Below are 16,415 nucleotides of genomic sequence, written 5' to 3'. Positions count from 1 at the left end.
GGCCGTGTTGGAATGGGGAGTTGGGGTGGGGAGTTGGGGAGAAAGGGGGGGGGGGGGGGGGGGGTTGTTGAAAGAGAGGAGGGGGAAGGGGGGAACGGACGGTTTTCATGTTCTCGGCTAGGCGTTCGTATTCCTCTAGGACCTCCTGCTCGAGCGGGGAGAGCTCGGGCGGGGAGGTGAGGAGGGAGCTTTGTGGTCGTGGTGGGGGGTCCATTTTTGGAAGTGGTGAAGTGGTGATGTTGGGATGTTGGTGGTGTGGGTTGGGTTGCTGAAAGCATGGAAGTATTGAGGGTTTCACAGACGCGATCGACGCGCTGGTTCTGGTGTGGGGGACGTGGGGTTGCTGTGCGAGGGGTGTGTAATGTTAAAGTGGTTACGGTAATTTACAGGACTGGCTTGACGCAGCAACGGATGAACCCCTGAATCAAGAGATGAATAGGGGTAAATATAAACAACGCTGGAAATGGCAATGGGCTCTCGCCGGAATACGAATTGTTCGGTGCTAACTCTACAATAACACGAACCCCCTTACCTGCCTCAATATGACTTGGTCTTCCGCCTCCCAGGCTTCTCACACGCCGCCACACCATGAGGGATATCATCCCCATCCCTACACTTCTTGTATAGGATCGACCTGATGGCACCAAACCAACCTAGCTGCTCTCTTCTCCACGCTTTTGGCACCGATCCACGCTCCGGCCTCTCCAAAATCATCACCGGTACCTGCCCCAAGCTTATACTCCTCCGACGCCGAGACAACCGGATTGGTACTTCCGCGTCCCCAGACTGGGACTGCGCTGCCGATGTAGAAACCGTTGGCATGTCGATGATCCTTTCCTCGACATCATAGTCCACAACAAAGGACATATCATCCCGTGGCCCAGGCGGCGGTGGCTTTTCCCCCCCATGGACGCTATCATGGACCCTATTTCCGTGCCTAATAAAGATCCTATTGTGCGGCACCTCAGCTCCGACAGGACCGGCACCCTCGTCATTGCTACCACTGCTCTCGCCCTTGCCTTCGGGGCTCGGCATGACATGGTCGGGCTTGATCTCGACCCATACCTCGGCCTTGCGGATCGTGTCGGCGTAGATGAGAAGGACGGCCAGGCCTGCCAGGGGTATTGAAACGGCCCAAAAGATATAGAACCCGCTACCGCCGGGGCCATAGATATCGCCCATGGAGAGGATGCCTGAGATGAGGGGTAGCGGGATGAGGATCCCGCCGAGGTAGCTGAGACGGTCGAGGGCCCGCTGGTTCTCGTCGACCCGTCGTTGAGGGGGTTGGCCTTGGCGTGAGGAACTTCTCATTATGTTCTCTCTAGTGGCCGTTTCACGTTTTGAGACGACTTGAGCACGAGGTGTTGTCCGAAAGTTGGTTGGGGGGGAATCAGGGGGGCTGGCTTGCCTTGACTCGAGCCACCCGAGGCGTACTATGAGCCGACCGATGAGCTTATGCCAATTCATGTCGTCGATCTTCTCATCGTTGAGCTCTAACATGCGTATGAGTTTCCGGTAGCATGTTGCCGTTCCTTCGTGAGTGGCCTGGAGTTGCGGTTCCAGGAAGTCGAAGAGGTCTTGCCAGTGGCGGTAAACCACTTCCGATACAAGGCCTGGCAGCTGGTCGTCAGGGTCCCAGTTCCACTCGACTATCTCTAGGAACGCCTCCTCCAGGCTCTCAGTGACCTGTCCCTCCGTTTTTACTTTGCTGCTGCCCGTCACCCTCCTCGCCTTGCGCACCCCCTCGCCAGGGACTCCCCAGACATCCCTCTCCAGAAATAACACACTCCCCATCTTTCCCCGCCACAACCCGGCCCGACAAAATACAACCCCAAACTTTCTTCCCCCCTCGCCGCCGAGAACCATGACGGTCGGGCCGGCTCCCAACTCCCCCGGGACCTCATCGCCCGCCCGCTCCACCACCGCCGAACAATCCCCCTCCAGCTCCACAACCTCGGGATACTCCCAAACATATCCGCCAAAGTCGTACCTCCCAAACTGCTTTACGATCAACGGCTCCCTCCACATACGTCTCCTCTCGGCGTGTCTCTCCAGCCGGCGGCCGCCAGCCCGGTACGGCCGTCTCTGCGCGAGACAGGCCACGAACTTGGCATCCACGTCCAACGCCACCGGGCCACGTCCCTCCTCATGTCCTTCCCTATATCTATTGTTATTCCCCCCCTCACTCTCCGACTCGTTCTCCTCTCCCTCTTTCCTTCTAGAAGAAGCAGCAGCAGCAGTAGCAGCAGGAGAAGCAGCCAAAGCAGGAGAAGCAACCGAAGAAAGCCGCTCGCCCTCTCCCCCACCACCACCGCCCCCCTCACCTGTATGATCCACAACCGCGTCCACCATATCACACGGCAACCCCCGCAATACCACAACCCGCCGCGCCGGGTCGTCGCGGACCTGTGCCTGCGTCGCCAGCGCCAGGCGCAGGTCGGCGGGGCTCTCGACCGGAATGCGTTGCATGTCGCGCCGTCGGGATGTGGCGGGGTTGCGGGAGGTCCATTGGAGGAGGTAGCCTGGTGGTGGACGGGAGGGTGGGTTTGGGGGGGTCTCCTCTTCTTCTGAGGACATTTTTATGTTTTTGTTTGTTGGGGTTGTGGTTTGGTGTTGAAGGGCTGTCTAATTCTAATGGCGTGTGCAGTGGTGTTTGATCGTTGTTGTGTAGAGATGTCGACGATAGAATCTAGACCAAAGCAACACTGGCGACGAGGCAACGAAATCTAAAATGAAGTGAGGTTGAAAATGAGTCTGTTTGTTTGGGACGTGCACTCCGGGTCCCGCAACCAACAACGACGAGGCAGTCGAGTCAGATGTTGGAAAGGCTCGCCAACGACCGCAGCAACACTCCGAGGCAGCAGCGGCCTCTCACCGAGCCAGTCCCGCCTTGTATGTTTGCCACTGCACGTTTTCCAGGTTGACTCTGACCGGACCTGTCCGACCTCAAGTGTCGCCCAATAGGCCCTCTCCGAGCTGCAACGAGGCAGCATCCAAATGATCGCCCGGCATGCACCGACAACTACCGACACAGGCCGCCGGGAATAGCCAAGTCACACGGTGTCACGGCATACATACTGCAGAAGTGAACCCCCTCACCCCCACACCCTCACACCTCCCCCCGATCTTGCTGCGGGTGCGGCAGATCAGGCGCGCTAACCCTCACGGGATGATGCGGATGCATCCATACCTCGGTAGGTAAGGTAGGTCGAGACATCATCAGCCCTAACAAACCGCAATGCAATCAACCATGATTCAATCAATAAATCAACCACCCAAGTCAGGAGAGCAGCAACAGAAATCCAACTGCTCAAACTCCCCGTGACCGGACACCAAATCCCACAGACGCTGTATTGTTCTGTTCATGTCTCGCTCAGCTGCTTATAACCCCCCATACCTCCGTAACATTCCAGCGTCCACCCCTCCCTCCCATCATCCATCCCATCATCCATCCCACCCACCCACCCTTTCTCCCTTCCTCCCTCCCTCCCTGAACAGAAAGGGAGATCAAAAAAGAACAAGCTCTCCTCCATCGAAGAGAAGCGTAAAAAAAGAACGCCGTAAAACTCCATCAGATGAAGCGTGAGTACATGAACATGAACCGCGGCCCACAATAACCGCTCTCTTCCTCGCCCATGCCCGAACCGACCGAACCAGCTCTGCCTCTCTCACCCGGCGCTCACTCCCTCCCTCGTTACACCGTGCCGGCCTTGTCTAATCGAATGAATGGACTGTGGGTGATCTGAGGCCATGGAAAAAAAATGCCACCCGTAACGATCCATTCCAATGCCCCCCTCTTCTTCCTCTGCTCTATCCATTCATTCCCCGGACCCCCCGGACCCCACACCTCAACTCCGCCCCCCCGAATTCCACTCCTCCTCATGATGCAGCGTCACACTGTTAAACTCCTCAAACGGGTCGGGGGTCTCTGCACCCGGTGTAGCGAGTCCGCTGTCAAGGGGCACGCCGACACTACCACCACCGCCGCCAACACCGTCGCCCTTCATGGGGCGGGAGCCGCTGATGTCGACGCTCTCGCTCTCCTTGACGTTGCGGAAGTTGACCGTGTCGATGCCGCGGCCCTGGTGCGGCACGATGGGCGGCTTCATGTGCCGGATCAGCGCCCACTGCGTCGTGCGGAAGAAGGGGTGCGTCTTGATGTCGGACGCGCCCGCCCGCGCGCCGAGCCGCCGGTTTTCGTCTTTGATGAGGAGCTTGCGGATTAGGGACTTGCAGAGGCTGGGTGTTTTTGTTAGCGTGGCTGTGAGCGAGGGTTTTTAGGTTGGAGATGGGAGGAGTTGGGAACTCACTTTGATATTTGCGGCGCGCCCGCGTGATCCGGGAAGGGGATGTCCTCGCGGAGAATGTTGGCAAAGGTCGCATTGCGGTTCTTGCCTTTGAAGGGCGTCGTGCCGTAAAGCATCTCGTACACCAAGATCCCTAGCGTCCACCAGTCGACGGCGCTGGTGTGTCCGCTTCCCTTAATTACCTCGGGCGCGATGTACTCCTCGGTGCCGACGAACGAATTCGTCCGGAAGTTGGCAATGCACGATTTGGTGTCGATGGTCGGGAGCGACGTCGAACTCGTGCCGTTCTTGCCAATGATCATGGTCGGCTTGCCGCCGGGGTCGGATTGTTTTGAGAGGTCAAAGTCTGACAACATGATGTGGCCAGACTGGTGGAGGAGGATGTCTGGGGCGGGTCAGCGGGGAATTCCAGCGTGTGTTCGCATACCGCAGCTTACTTTCTGGCTTCAAATCCCGGTAAATAAATCCCATCAGATGTAGGTACTCCAACGCGGCAGTCACCTCGGCCGCGTAGAACCGGGCGTCCTCCTCGGATATGCACTTCCCCGGCCGCGTCTGCAGCGCACGGAAGAACTCCCCGCCGCTGCAGTATTCCATGCAGAGGTAGAGGTAGTCCTCGGACTGGAACGAGTGGTAGAGCGTCACGATGAAAGGGTGATTGCTCGTCGCCAGAATTTCCTGCTCCGCCAGCGCCCTCTTGATCTTGTTCCGCTTGATCATCTCCTTCTTGCTCAGCACTGTGGTCTGTTGTCAGCATGTGCCCAGGACCGGGAATGGAGCACCTCCGACTGACCCTTCATGGCATACAACCTGCTGCTCTTCTTTTCCCTCACCAGGTACACCTTGCCGACATCTCCCTTGCCGATGAGCTTGATCTTGTCGAAGCTCTGCGGTCCCACCTCCACATTCCTGACCTTGATCGAATTCGAGCTGTACGTCCTACGGAACGCGAGAGCCGACTGGGTCGGCGGCGGCGGCAGCGAGCCGAGGCCGTCGGCGTCGGGCGGTGCCAGACCACTCTCAGATGTCGCCTTGCCCATGCCGTCGGCGAAGCCCAGCGCATTCGGGCCGAGGCCCTCCTCCAGCGGCTCCTTGCCCATCTCGGCCGTGGCGGGCCGCTCGTCGTCGGTGCTGCTGCCGTCGCCCTTGGCGCCCTTGGCGAACAGGCCCTGGGCGTTCGGGGCGCTGGCCACCCTCCGCAGCTTCCTCGCGAGCTCCTCCTTGCGGGCGGCGGTGGCGGCGGACGCCTTCTCGGTGCCGCTGGCGTCGTCGTCGTCGGGCGGGTTCACGTGGACCGAGGGGGTGTCGGGCGGGCTCGGCGGCACGGAGCCCTCGTTATGGTGGCGCAGGCCGGGCTGGCCCTGGTGGGCGAAATAGGGGTTCGCGAGGGCGGTCGGGCTCAGCGTCTCGGTCTCGAGCGGGTTGCCCTCGCTGGCGGTAGTAGCGCTGCGCAGACGGCCGACGGTCCAGAACTTGGTCTGGCGAAAGGCGCTCTTGGTATCAGAGCGCGGCGCGCCGTGGGCGGCATTGTGCTGGGCAGTGGTAGTGTCGGCAGCGGCGCGGGTCGCGATTGGCCGAGTTTCGGGTGAACCACCCTTTCACCTTTTGGTGAAAATGGATATCGCCATTCGCGTTTTTGGTGGACGGCATCCTGGAGGTCGACGTCGTGATGATCATGGGGAGAGCACCATGATGTGGATGTTTCGGGGAGGGAATGCGGTGCAGTGCGGTCGTGCACGATGCGGATGCGGGTTCCAGGCGGCCGATGGCAGGGAGACAGCGAGACAGGGAGCCGAACCTGGCAAGATTGGTGAGCGGCTGACGCTCAGTTTCGGGGGTGGCGGCTGCTCACAGCGAACAGCGAGCGGGCCTGCCGGCAGGGGTCTAGGCGTTCCTCCAACAGCAGCCAGTGCAGCCGCAACAGCGGGGAGTCACGGGATATGCCGCCCGACCAGAACCGGAACAGGAGCCCAGGCACCTTCCACTTCTTGCCCCTGCTCCGTGCCTACTTTACGAAAACCTGCACTGTCGGATTTCTGAGGTACTGTACCTGGCCTGGATGTATGTGCTACCTGTTCATGAATTTCCAGCTTTTGCTGTTACGAATTGCCTTTGGTGCAACGTGGGTATTCCCCATCTCCATCAAACATAACACCCGCCCGACAGATTGGTCACCCCAGGCGCCAAGGTGCAGTTGAACTTTCCGAGAGCCAGGGGGGTTGACGGTTGACCAGGGCCTATCATTAACCATTCGAATTCGGCCTCCTCTTGCTTTATCCCGTGTCAAAGAAAGCATTTATAGCTGCAATGGTTGGTCCTAACCATCTCTAGCAAGATGGGCATTCACCAAATCAAGTTGTCGGACATGTCCCGCCGATGCCGGGAAGAACGGTTGGGGTCCTCGTGTCGCGGCGTCTTGAACACGTTTCGGCTTACAAACCCGCCACCTGCCCTGTTTGGAGAGCAGTTGTCGTACCACTGAGAACAAGAAAAGTTAACCCGAAACAAGAGTCGGTCGAGGCGGGATATTTTGTACCGGTTCTTGGACCAGCCGAGTCATGCTACCGAAGGACCATACACTGCACAATATACTTGTAGTTATCTTGACATGCTCGAACTGAATTTAAGAGTTAATTACAAAGTAGCCACCAATGGTACCCAGCATGCCGGCCCACCCGGCGGCCCTCCACCTGGCCGACAAACATCAATGGCGGGTGGCCAATTTAGGGGGCGCATTGCAATAGTTAGCTGTCTCAATGTGCGAGTCAGGCCTTGTGTCGAATGACATAGGGTGGTACGAGGCTGTGAATGCTATTGTGTCTTTTTTGTCTCAATAGTTGACTCAATAAACTCCCCGCTAGGCCATATACAATGGCCAACGGCCAACTCAGAAGACAATATACGCTGCAACGCTGCTCGAACCAGCGCTCCGCGTCGTCCGCCAACGCCGTGTTTACCAGTTATAACCTCTGTATCCTATATTTACATGTTACCAACAGTTCCATAGACCAGAGCTACTCGACTCGTCCCAAACTCAAACACACCGCTGCCGTTCCCGCCCTCTTAAGAGGAATATATATATAGAGAGAGAGAGAGAGAGAGAGAGAGAGAGAGAGAGAGAGAGAGAGAGAGAGAGAGAGAGAGAGAGAGAGAGAGAGAGAGAGAGAGAGAAACCACCCGTAACAAACCCTACCCACCCACCTTCACCACCCCCAACCCCCAAAACCCCCCCTCGCCTCAAGGCACCCACCCCCCGCGACACCCCCGTTCCGCATACTCCCTCAGCATGCGCTGCCGCGCCCGCTTCGCGCCCAGCACCTCGCCGATGATCTCGAGCTCGCGCGCGCCGTACTCGGGCTCCGCCGGCGCGTGCCGGTCGCGCAGCACCAGCACGCGGTTGACCCGCGCCTGCCGCCGCTTGCGGTCGTCCTCGTTCTCGATCTGCTGGTCTGCCACGGAGGGCGTCACTTGTTCGCCGCGGGCGTTGAAGAGGTACGTGGGGAGGGGGGGTTTGTTGTTGGTGTTGTTGTTGCCGGTGGTGGTGGTTGCTGTGGTCGTGGTGGCGGTTGTGGTTGCGGTTGTGGTTGCGGTTGTTGTTGGTGACTGGGTTTTGGGAGGAGGGGGGGGTGGTGTTGCGCGGGCCGTCGCCGACGTGCCAGCGGAAGGGGAGGAGGTGGGCCGCTTCGATGTGGCTGGCGAAGGATTCGCGGGAGGGGAGGGGCGCGGATTTGCAGGAGGCCCATTTGCAGGGGAGGGCGGTGGTGGTGCGCTGTGCGGTGGGCGATGGGGATGGTAATCTTGGTGGGGAGCGGGATGGTCGGCCATGGACAAGCAGTAGATGCTTTCGTAGGGTCTCTATGTTCTGAAGCTCGGCTGGGCAGCCCTCCCACTCACAACGGAAGGCGATGAAGTGCGGGTTGAGCTTGAGGTAGACCTGGCGCGCGGTGGGAGCGGGCTTTCGGCCTGGGCGGCGCCGCACTTTGTGTTCGTCGGCCGGCTTCGGTTTCGGCCGCGGTGTTGCCGACCCCGGTGGCAGCCCTGACCGCATTGCTGCATACGATCCATGTCCCCGTCTCCAGCCAACTGGGCGACCACGCTTCTTGGGCTGAGGAGTGATGTCGGGTAATTTGACGGGAGCGGAGGCAACGGGAGGCTGCATTTTGGGAGGGTTGACTTGTGTCTTTGCCGCCGGTTGTTGATTGTTGACTGGATTTGGCACAATATCCGAGGTAATTAGGTTGGGTTCGTCGCTGAAGTTACCGGCGAGTTCATCTGCTGGTGCCGTGAAAGGGAGTCGCCTAGGACTGGATTGAAGGACGACTTCCACTTTTGGCAGTCTTCTAGCGGATGCTCCTGGAAAAGGTTGCCGGTTTCTGGGTGTTGTATCGCGGGGTTGCTCTAAGAATTGTTTTTGATCTGGACGAGGTAGACTGACTGGTAGTTCGGCTGCCGTCTGATCTTCTGCCTCAGCATCCTCTGGTCCTTGCTCATAATCGGCATGTTGTTCCCCTTCCTCCTCATACATCTCATTTGAGTCATATTCGAATGGCGAGATTTTATCCTCAGCTGCGGCACCGAGGGCATTGAGGTTAATTCCCGTCTCATCCTCCAAGTCCCAGTCCGGATCGTAAGGCATCTCGTCGAAAAACCAAGAGCCTGCTCAAGGTTGGCCAAGTCGATAAAATGACAGGTCCGAACCGTCAATAAATGGCGGTTACTTTCGTATCTAGTCAATGCTCGGCAATTTAACGGTAAAAGGAAAAGAAAAATAAAAGAATTATCACATTGGTGAGTCTCGATTCAACTCATGCCACACCGAACTGTGTGAAGGTCTCAATGCTTCAAACAATGATGGCGACTCGACGCGACTTAGCCGTGATGTTTCGTGATTGTCAAGTGTGTACGGTAACTTACACAAGATAACCCAAGCCAAAGCGCACAGGCCACATCATCACGAATTACAGAGCACGAAGATGTATAACCCTAACCCCGTATTTACCAGTCTCCATCCAATGCTCGTCTTAACAACTCCGACACTTCCTTCCCTGTTGGTAGGCACAAAAAATAGAAGGAAGAGCAATCGGCAGAAGGATTTGATGTAAAGCCAAGCCCACAGACAGCGGAGACATATCGGTAGTTCACCAATTTTCGGTTCCATTCAAGTCCGAGAACACAAGAAGACATTATTAATCACATTCGTATCTGGAGTCTGGGTTTAGGGCGGGGTTACTACCTAATTGCGAGAGTCGTCATTCGGATCACCATCTCAGGGACTGAGCACCTCATCCTGAGGAAAAGCTCCTCCCTAGAAGAGGCACATATAACACACCACACATACACCCACCCTTCCCTCAAATCCACTTCCCCCCCCTCTCACACTCAGCTCATCCAAGGTCAAACACCAAGACATCCACACCTCCACTATACCCTGCCAACCAGAACAAACCACCAGAAAACCACCATGGCTGTATCCAAATCCTTCTACGCAATTGTAGCCGGCACCGGTGCCGGCACGGGCCGGTCCGTCGCCTTGCGCTTCGCCAAGTCTTACCCGGTAGTCCTGCTGGCCCGCAACCCCTCCAACTACGAAGACATCGTGTCAGAGATCAAGCAGCAAGGCGGCGAGGCGCTAGGCATCAGCGCGGATATGTCGGACCCAGCAGCGATAGCATCTGCATTTGAGAATATCAAGAGCGAGTATGAGGGGCGCGGGTTGGGGTTGGCTGCTGCTGTGTGTAAGTCGTCTGGCAGCCGTCTTACCTGAGACGGGAGTAGTAAAGAAATGGTTCCCAAGAGCTAGTGGGATGCTGATACGGCCGGAAACACAGATAACGTCGGCGCCAGGCCCGCGATCAAGCCCTTCCTCGAGTTAGCCCCATCCGACCTCGACGCCAGCCTCGACGGCAACGTGTACGTCCACCTCCCCCCTTCCTCCCCACCCCCATCCCAACCCCAACAACCTCAACCCCTCCTCTGCCAACCCAACTAACCCCCCCCCAAACCCAGACGCGGCCTCTTCCACTTCGCGCAAGCGACCCTCCCCTCCCTCCTGGCCTCGGTCCCGACCTCCCCCCACCCGCCAACCCTCTTGGTAACGGGAGCGACGTCGTCGGTGCGGGGCTCGACACGGTTCAGTGTGTTTGCGGCCGGGAAGTTCGCGGCCCGGGCGCTGGGCCAGAGCCTGGCGCGCGAGTTCGGCCCGCAGGGAGTCCACGTGGCGCACGTGATTGTGGATGGTTTGATTGATATGCCGCTGACGAGGGAGTATGTGGTTAATGAGGGGCGGGAGGATGGGAAGATTAATCCGGATGCTGTGAGTTCTCTTCTTTTTTTCGTCTGTGTGTGTTGGGGCGCTTGGTTTGGGGTTGGGAAGTGGTGTTGGGTTGTTGCTGACTTGGTTTTGATAGATTGCTGAGAGCTATTGGCATTTGCATACCCAGCATCGCTCGAGCTTTACGCAGGAGCTGGATCTGAGGCCGTATGTTGAGAAGTTTTGAGGGGGGCATGGGGTAGGCCGGTCTAGGAGGATGTGTTAGTGGGCTGCAGCAGAACAGGGGGTATCCTCAAGAGTAGTTGGGCACATTGTGGTAAACGCTCGCGGCTGACAGAGGGATGCGGAGAGAGGGCTCGGGCCAGTTGAGCCCTGACATCGAGATATATTTGGTCGTCACTCCTATATAATCGATTCATCCAGCCTGCGCCTGTGACCTGGGAACTGATCAACTTGTTGTGTAGCCTTGCTGAGCCCGGGTACGCCTCCCTGTGGGTCAATCCGAGATGCTCCACAGAACAAGACGTCCGGAGCAGCGCGGCCAACGCCGGATGCCGGTGGAGGGGGAGCGCTCTGTGGGCTCGCTTCCCTCGTCCGGCCGCGCGGCGTCGTGGTTTGGTCGTTGTGTACAACGTCATTTCAAGTGTTGGGTACTTCTTCCGGCTCTGCCGCCTCATCTGGCACGCCATTCGGCTCACTACTCGGGGGTGGAAGCCCGTGCATGGCAGCAACTCGTTCCGCCTCCTTCCGCTCCCTGATCGCCTCGGTTTCCTTCCGCAGCCTCTCGAGGTTCCACGCGCTGTCGTCTTCGTCTTCTGATTCGTCGTCCTCCCCGCGCCAGTTGCCGCTCTCGAACATGGCACGACCGGTCGCCTCTTTGGCCTTCCGCAGTGCTTCCTCGGCCGCCTTCTTGTCCAGACGCTCCTTCTTCCACTTGGCGAACGACTCCGGATTCACCGGTGTGAGGGTGCCGGTAAGCTTGTGTCTCTCCGACTCGAGGAACTCCTCGATGGTCAGCGTCTTGAGTGGCGACTTGTCCATCAGGGCCTTCTCTGCCGCCCTCTGCTCCTTCGTCTTGAGTACGAATCTAAAGGGCTGTTAGCTTGTTGCACCGTAAACACAAGTCCGCTCATACGTACCCAGGTGGAAGAGCATGCTTGTACATGCATTTGTCGCCGCCATTGGGGCAGATCCAGAACCATCCGTATTTGCCGTCTTCGATGGCCTGGATGAAGAACTTGCACACCTTGTCCGTGGATGTGCGCTGGTTGCCCTTCTTGGACAGGACAACGGATCGGAGCTTCTCCTCGTCCCAGTCGGCCGATGTCTCCTGCTTCTTCGTCTCCTCCTCCTCAGCCCTAGCATCTTGATAGAGGTTGATCTTTTCGACCTTGCGCTCGACGTCGAGGTTGTGGGCGAACTTGCACTTCTTGCCCTTTTCGCAATTGCCCTTCTTGTAGAAAATGCAGACGACGGTCTTGGGGTCCACGCCGAAGGGTACCTTCTGAATCTGGGCGGGCTTGTTGAGGAGCGCATCCGTCTCCCGCTTGGCGTCCTCGGCTGCCTTCTTCTCGCGCTCACGGGCGGCCTTCTCGGCCTCCTTGCGCTTCTGGGCAGCACCGCTGCTGGCTTCGAGTTGGGCAATCGTTTTCTTGGCCGCAGCGCCCTTCTTGTTCTTCATGCCAAAGGTCTTGTCCTCGACCAGCTTCTTGGCATCCGGCTTCTTGCCGCCGCCCTTGTCGGCTTTTTTGGGAGGCATGGTGGGCGAGATTACGGTTTTGGAGTGACGAGGAACGGTATGGTGATGGTGACACTGTTCGCGGACCTCGTCGAGGGAGGAAGTGGTGTCTCGTGTGGTAGTTGTCGAGTTTTTGCGCCGAAGGCAAACTCGCAGGTTCCAGGCGGGGATCCCCACGAAGAGTGGTTGAGTGGAGGGTCTTGAATGGTTATGAGTCCCAGTTTGTGCCCCACGCTGCCGCCCCAGCCCTGACGTGTGAGCCTGCCCGCCAGTGAGCGTGGGCTGTGTAAGGCAATTGACGCCACGTGACCCACACCTGATCCCTGTCATCTGGAGGGAACCTCGACCCCCGAAGGGTGCCAAGTCGCTGGCGGTACATTGCCTGCCGGATGTTTGGTGACAGCTCTGGAAAGCTGGCCAGATCCAAGCCATCCAAAGCGCGCCATCCTCGAGACACCGGCCACAGAACAGCAGCAGACGAGCGAGGTACATACGGCCCTTTTTCACCCTCACGCGATTCCGCGTTGGTTATTTCGCAGACTAATTGTATCCCCAGGAGTCAATTCCATCTTTCACCTCCTCAACTCTCTCGCGCTCGACCCGCCGGCGTCCACCCGCTTTCACCATGATCACAGACACGGAGCTCTACCGCCTGGCCATCGTCCTCGGCTCGGCTGCGATGGTGCTTATCATTCTCTACCACTTTTTCGAAGTCAACTCTGGCGAAGAGAGCAGCACATTGAAGGACAAAGCGCCAAGGAAGGCAGGGGCGCAAACTACACCCGCATCAACCAAGACAAAATAGACGGCGTGGTGGGATTGGGTGTACGATACAGTGATGGAGGGTACGACTCGTTTTCCGGTTCGAGACGTTGCGCGGCGCGGCGCTATGATCGCATGCCGGCACACAGGGCCTTTCCGCGCCGCCTGGGATGGTCGATACAGCGAGCGAAGTTGGTGGTGCTAGGCAGGAGAGACAATGTCCGCTAGGGCCGCAACGGCATGGCAGGCCGGATGGCAGAAGGCTAATATTTTCGACACATTGGTGGTTTAGGCGCCCTGGTCTTCTGTGCTGGAACTGCGTCGACCGTGGGCGCAATGGGTGTTTGCAGGCGAGTCACGTTCTTGCCGCAGGATATGGTTGGTCTCTTCCTCGTCCGAGCTGCTACAGCGTATTTTTCGAAACAAGGAACAAGTGGCAGACGACTCTTCATTGCTCAGTCTCTTCGTCAGCCTGTTTCCCGAACTATAGTCCCGTGTTCTACGAGATCGTGCACCCCCTTTTGATGCAACACCTTAAGCTCTGTAAAGCATTCTCCAGTACAATGCGTCTCATTCTCGGTTGCGCGTTTTGCGCATGGTTGGCCATTTGCGCGAGTTCTCGCCCTCATGCACATCGACACGATATAACCCAAACAAAGCCCATCACATCTGCTCGAGACTTCCATCACCCCTCCGAGTGCGGTTCATTGCCCCCGTCCTCCCATATACAATTCATAAACGCCTCAGCGGCATCGGGGTCTTTCTCCCACTTCCACCAGTCGTAGAAGCTCGGATTCGTTCCATAGGGCCCATCTTGGCCCAAACCGCGGGTGCACTGCAGCATTTCCTCAGGGATAATGTCCCAATCCCAATCCCTCGACAAACCCCACTCGATGAATGCTTTCTGCAATTTAAGAGGCTCACTCTTCAGTGCCCGCTTAATGGTATAGTCATCCATACCAGCTGGGAACGGGTGTGGCGTGGTCCAGGCACGGCTGAAGTCGATAATCTTACCGCCCATGTAATTGAACGTGTTGATGTCGCGCACGAGGATGCCCAGTTTGTGGAGGTCTTCGAAGTCATTCCATATCTGCGGTACGTCTTCGGGTGTGAATGGGTCATCGGCGCTCACAAGCTCCTTGACGATGGCCCGGACGGAGAGATGGCGATGTTCTGTGTCCCGTCCCCAAAAGTCGGTGCCGTCTTGTTCGTATTCTTCTTGCGAGAATTTCGGCCTCCCGGACCTTTCCTCGACCTCGGCAGCTTGTTGGGGTGTGAGAAATAGGTATCCGTGAGCGCGGGCTGCGAGATCTTCACGGCCTTCCTGCTTGAGCCGCCCGTACACGCGGCACTCGCAATGAAAGGGGTCGAAATAGTCGCTATAGAGCTGGGCGGACGCGAGACGCCAGATGAGGTCGATCCCCAAGTCTTTCATCAGATACTCGGTAGAAGTGAAGAGGAACTGTAAAGAAAAGGAATGAGTTGAGAGCTAATTCCCATCCAGGCTACTTACCATCTTGAGAGCGTAATACGGCTCCTTCCCCCCAATTTTCACTTTCCATACGAGGCCGTCCATATCTTGGTTTGGGTTACCAAGCTCTTCGATGAATTCGATGGCTGCGTGAGCGGTGCGAGTAAAAGGTGCGAGCTTAGGACCTGGCACCATAGGCAGGGGCTCTGGTGGATTAGGAAGTGGTGCGAGAAAAGACCCGCCCATGGTATCGTGAGAGTTAGATGCACCCTCTTGTTTGCAAAGTCCGTAAAATCCCCACACGGATGTGATGAAGAACTTGGGAGGCGTCGGCGGAGAGGATGGTGCAGTGGATTGGGGGAGCGCGGCTTCGCAAATGGGTTTTGGGTCGCGGTTGGTGTGGTCCTTGTGCGCAGACTTGTTGTGAAGTCACAACATACCTAAGGCAAGGTACCTATCTATACAGATTACACAGTACGAGGGCAGAGCAACCCACGTAGGCAAATGAGCGTCACATGATAATCACGTGGTATGGGGGCTGTGTGGGAATCTTTCCCACTTACCCCTACACATTAGTTGCGCAGGACAGATTATTTTGAACACAAAGTCAGTAGATAGGATTGCGTGTTGCGTTCTCAAGCGATTCAGCCCGGCTGAGCTGCACGCAGCACAAGAAGCGAGAATCCAGAGTATGACTTGATTAGGGTTGGGGTTGTATATGCGTCGATGAAGACACACCGCATTCTGGCAGTTGTATAGTCTAACGGCGATGGATGTCCAACAGTATCATGCGTGGAATTTGTGGGCATATACGTATCTCCTAATCACTTGGGTACTACCTAGATTCTTTGAGAAAACAGCTGCCCGGCCCCTTCTTCCCCCCTCGGGTGGGGTCAAAGTCAAACAACGGATAAGAAAAGGAAGAAGAGAAAAGGAAGAAGGAGAGAAGAGGAAGATGGAGAGAAAAGGAAGAAGGAGAGAAAAAGAAGAAGGAGAGAACAACTCGTTCCTTCTCCTAACCACCTAACTAGCTGACGCAAACATCAATCCTTCACGCAACGAACCTCCAAGGCCCCGCCAACAACCTCAACAATGAACTTCTTCTGGCGAAGCCGCGGCGGAGGGCTTCGATTTCCTCGTACGTGTGGTTCTTGGCCGCAGAGGCAATTGCTGGGATGGTTGAGATGAACCAGGGTTATGGCCGGTTTCGAAGTCACTGGTGAAGCTGTTGCCGGCCTGTTCCGTCAAGTGGACGAATTCCTCGTACTCTTTTTTCCATTCAGATCCGGGGATTTTGCGTTTTGAGATGACGTTCTGATAGACGTTGTCCTTCGTGTCGTACTGCCACCACGTAAGTCTCGCCATCCGGTCTAGTGGTGTGTGTTTGCCATCGGTGGTTTCCATCTCGCGGTGGTCATCGTTCATCCCCATACAACCCAATGCCCAGATGGCTAAATTGACCGTGAGCTTCCTTTTGCGATGCCAGGGCACCGAGGCGTACTCAACGGCCGCATAGTGTCTCCTTGGGTTCTTAGTCAGCGGGTGAATGCGCCGGACACGGAGGGCCACTAGTTCAGCCTGTGTGAGGATGAAGGCGTAGCGTGTCTGTGCGTAGCGACAATACGTTGCGATTTGTTTCAGGGGATAGGTACGCTCCTCGAAGACGTTCATAATGGGGGGCGGACCGTCAAAACGAACTGGTACATCCATGCGGACGGCTTTAACATCGGCCTCATCGCGAGCGAGCCATTCCGACTTCCACTTTTGGTGGAGGTTGCCGTCTCCAACGGCGTACGTGAGCTTTTTCGGGATAGCGCTATGCTTGTCTTCTCTATAGCATATATTCGAAGTGTTCTCAATGATTGC

The 16,415-nt window shown here is 57.1% G+C and overlaps 7 protein-coding genes across 7 annotated transcripts; 2 read left to right on the top strand and 5 right to left on the bottom strand.

The window, feature by feature from the left end:
* Positions 1 to 365: 365 nt before the first annotated feature.
* Positions 366 to 1,842, bottom strand: B0H64DRAFT_392679 (uncharacterized protein). The gene has a single exon (XM_062803574.1). The coding sequence runs from the start codon at positions 1,792 to 1,794 to the stop codon at positions 538 to 540; it is 1,257 nt and encodes a 418-aa protein (XP_062661154.1). The 5' UTR covers positions 1,795 to 1,842; the 3' UTR covers positions 366 to 537.
* A 1,631-nt stretch (positions 1,843 to 3,473) lies between these two features.
* On the bottom strand, positions 3,474 to 6,142 carry B0H64DRAFT_392676 (kinase-like domain-containing protein). The gene is made up of 5 exons (XM_062803573.1): positions 5,910 to 6,142; positions 5,101 to 5,839; positions 4,745 to 5,044; positions 4,311 to 4,692; positions 3,474 to 4,239 (listed from the first exon to the last, which is right to left on the bottom strand). The coding sequence occupies exons 1-5, from the start codon at positions 5,982 to 5,984 to the stop codon at positions 3,849 to 3,851; spliced, it is 1,887 nt and encodes a 628-aa protein (XP_062661153.1). The 5' UTR covers positions 5,985 to 6,142; the 3' UTR covers positions 3,474 to 3,848.
* Positions 6,143 to 7,538: 1,396 nt separating this feature from the next.
* On the bottom strand, positions 7,539 to 9,189 carry B0H64DRAFT_392671 (uncharacterized protein; the record flags this gene model as incomplete). The annotated part of the gene is made up of 1 exon (XM_062803572.1): positions 7,539 to 9,189. A coding segment is annotated over exon 1 (1,399 nt), but the record flags the coding sequence as incomplete, so codon positions are not given.
* Positions 9,190 to 9,377: 188 nt separating this feature from the next.
* On the top strand, positions 9,378 to 10,968 carry B0H64DRAFT_392669 (uncharacterized protein). The gene is made up of 4 exons (XM_062803571.1): positions 9,378 to 10,042; positions 10,136 to 10,217; positions 10,314 to 10,620; positions 10,715 to 10,968. Exons 1-4 carry the CDS (start codon positions 9,769 to 9,771, stop codon positions 10,802 to 10,804), a joined length of 753 nt encoding a protein of 250 aa, XP_062661151.1. The 5' UTR covers positions 9,378 to 9,768; the 3' UTR covers positions 10,805 to 10,968.
* B0H64DRAFT_431531 (uncharacterized protein) lies at positions 10,969 to 12,574 on the bottom strand. The gene is made up of 2 exons (XM_062805976.1): positions 11,718 to 12,574; positions 10,969 to 11,665 (listed from the first exon to the last, which is right to left on the bottom strand). The coding sequence occupies exons 1-2, from the start codon at positions 12,335 to 12,337 to the stop codon at positions 11,218 to 11,220; spliced, it is 1,068 nt and encodes a 355-aa protein (XP_062661150.1). The 5' UTR covers positions 12,338 to 12,574; the 3' UTR covers positions 10,969 to 11,217.
* A 133-nt stretch (positions 12,575 to 12,707) lies between these two features.
* B0H64DRAFT_392660 (Oligosaccaryltransferase-domain-containing protein) lies at positions 12,708 to 13,523 on the top strand. Its single transcript, XM_062803570.1, has 2 exons — positions 12,708 to 12,802; positions 12,873 to 13,523. The coding sequence occupies exon 2, from the start codon at positions 12,942 to 12,944 to the stop codon at positions 13,119 to 13,121; it is 180 nt and encodes a 59-aa protein (XP_062661149.1). The 5' UTR covers positions 12,708 to 12,802; positions 12,873 to 12,941; the 3' UTR covers positions 13,122 to 13,523.
* Positions 13,524 to 15,159, bottom strand: B0H64DRAFT_392657 (kinetochore Sim4 complex subunit FTA2-domain-containing protein). Its single transcript, XM_062803569.1, has 2 exons — positions 14,592 to 15,159; positions 13,524 to 14,540 (listed from the first exon to the last, which is right to left on the bottom strand). The coding sequence occupies exons 1-2, from the start codon at positions 14,793 to 14,795 to the stop codon at positions 13,764 to 13,766; spliced, it is 981 nt and encodes a 326-aa protein (XP_062661148.1). The 5' UTR covers positions 14,796 to 15,159; the 3' UTR covers positions 13,524 to 13,763.
* Between the last annotated feature and the right edge of the window lie 1,256 nt (positions 15,160 to 16,415).

This window comes from Chaetomium fimeti, assembly GCF_033439085.1.
Source record: "Chaetomium fimeti strain CBS 168.71 chromosome Unknown B0H64scaffold_3, whole genome shotgun sequence".
Classification (NCBI taxonomy): domain Eukaryota; kingdom Fungi; phylum Ascomycota; class Sordariomycetes; order Sordariales; family Chaetomiaceae; genus Chaetomium; species Chaetomium fimeti.
This window is presented reverse-complemented; position numbering and strand designations above follow the sequence as displayed.

What these genes read in the sequence shown, in the direction of transcription:
- B0H64DRAFT_392657 (XM_062803569.1), bottom strand. Translation starts at nt 14,795, where the DNA reads ATGGGCGGGTCTTTTCTCGCACCACTTCCTAATCCACCAGAGCCCCTG. An exon ending in CGTATTACGCTCTCAAGATG is followed by an intron (nt 14,541 to 14,591) that starts GTAAGTAGCCTG and finishes TTTTCTTTACAG; the next exon opens with TTCCTCTTCACTTCTACCGA.
- B0H64DRAFT_392679 (XM_062803574.1), bottom strand. Translation starts at nt 1,794, where the DNA reads ATGGGGAGTGTGTTATTTCTGGAGAGGGATGTCTGGGGAGTCCCTGGC.
- B0H64DRAFT_392676 (XM_062803573.1), bottom strand. Translation starts at nt 5,984, where the DNA reads ATGATCATCACGACGTCGACCTCCAGGATGCCGTCCACCAAAAACGCG. An exon ending in CAGGTTGTATGCCATGAAGG is followed by an intron (nt 5,045 to 5,100) that starts GTCAGTCGGAGG and finishes AACAGACCACAG; the next exon opens with TGCTGAGCAAGAAGGAGATG. An exon ending in CCGGGATTTGAAGCCAGAAA is followed by an intron (nt 4,693 to 4,744) that starts GTAAGCTGCGGT and finishes GACCCGCCCCAG; the next exon opens with ACATCCTCCTCCACCAGTCT.
- B0H64DRAFT_431531 (XM_062805976.1), bottom strand. Translation starts at nt 12,337, where the DNA reads ATGCCTCCCAAAAAAGCCGACAAGGGCGGCGGCAAGAAGCCGGATGCC. An exon ending in AAGCATGCTCTTCCACCTGG is followed by an intron (nt 11,666 to 11,717) that starts GTACGTATGAGC and finishes ACAGCCCTTTAG; the next exon opens with ATTCGTACTCAAGACGAAGG.
- B0H64DRAFT_392669 (XM_062803571.1), top strand. Translation starts at nt 9,769, where the DNA reads ATGGCTGTATCCAAATCCTTCTACGCAATTGTAGCCGGCACCGGTGCC. An exon ending in GGGGTTGGCTGCTGCTGTGT is followed by an intron (nt 10,043 to 10,135) that starts GTAAGTCGTCTG and finishes CCGGAAACACAG; the next exon opens with ATAACGTCGGCGCCAGGCCC. An exon ending in GGAAGATTAATCCGGATGCT is followed by an intron (nt 10,621 to 10,714) that starts GTGAGTTCTCTT and finishes TGGTTTTGATAG; the next exon opens with ATTGCTGAGAGCTATTGGCA.
- B0H64DRAFT_392660 (XM_062803570.1), top strand. Translation starts at nt 12,942, where the DNA reads ATGATCACAGACACGGAGCTCTACCGCCTGGCCATCGTCCTCGGCTCG.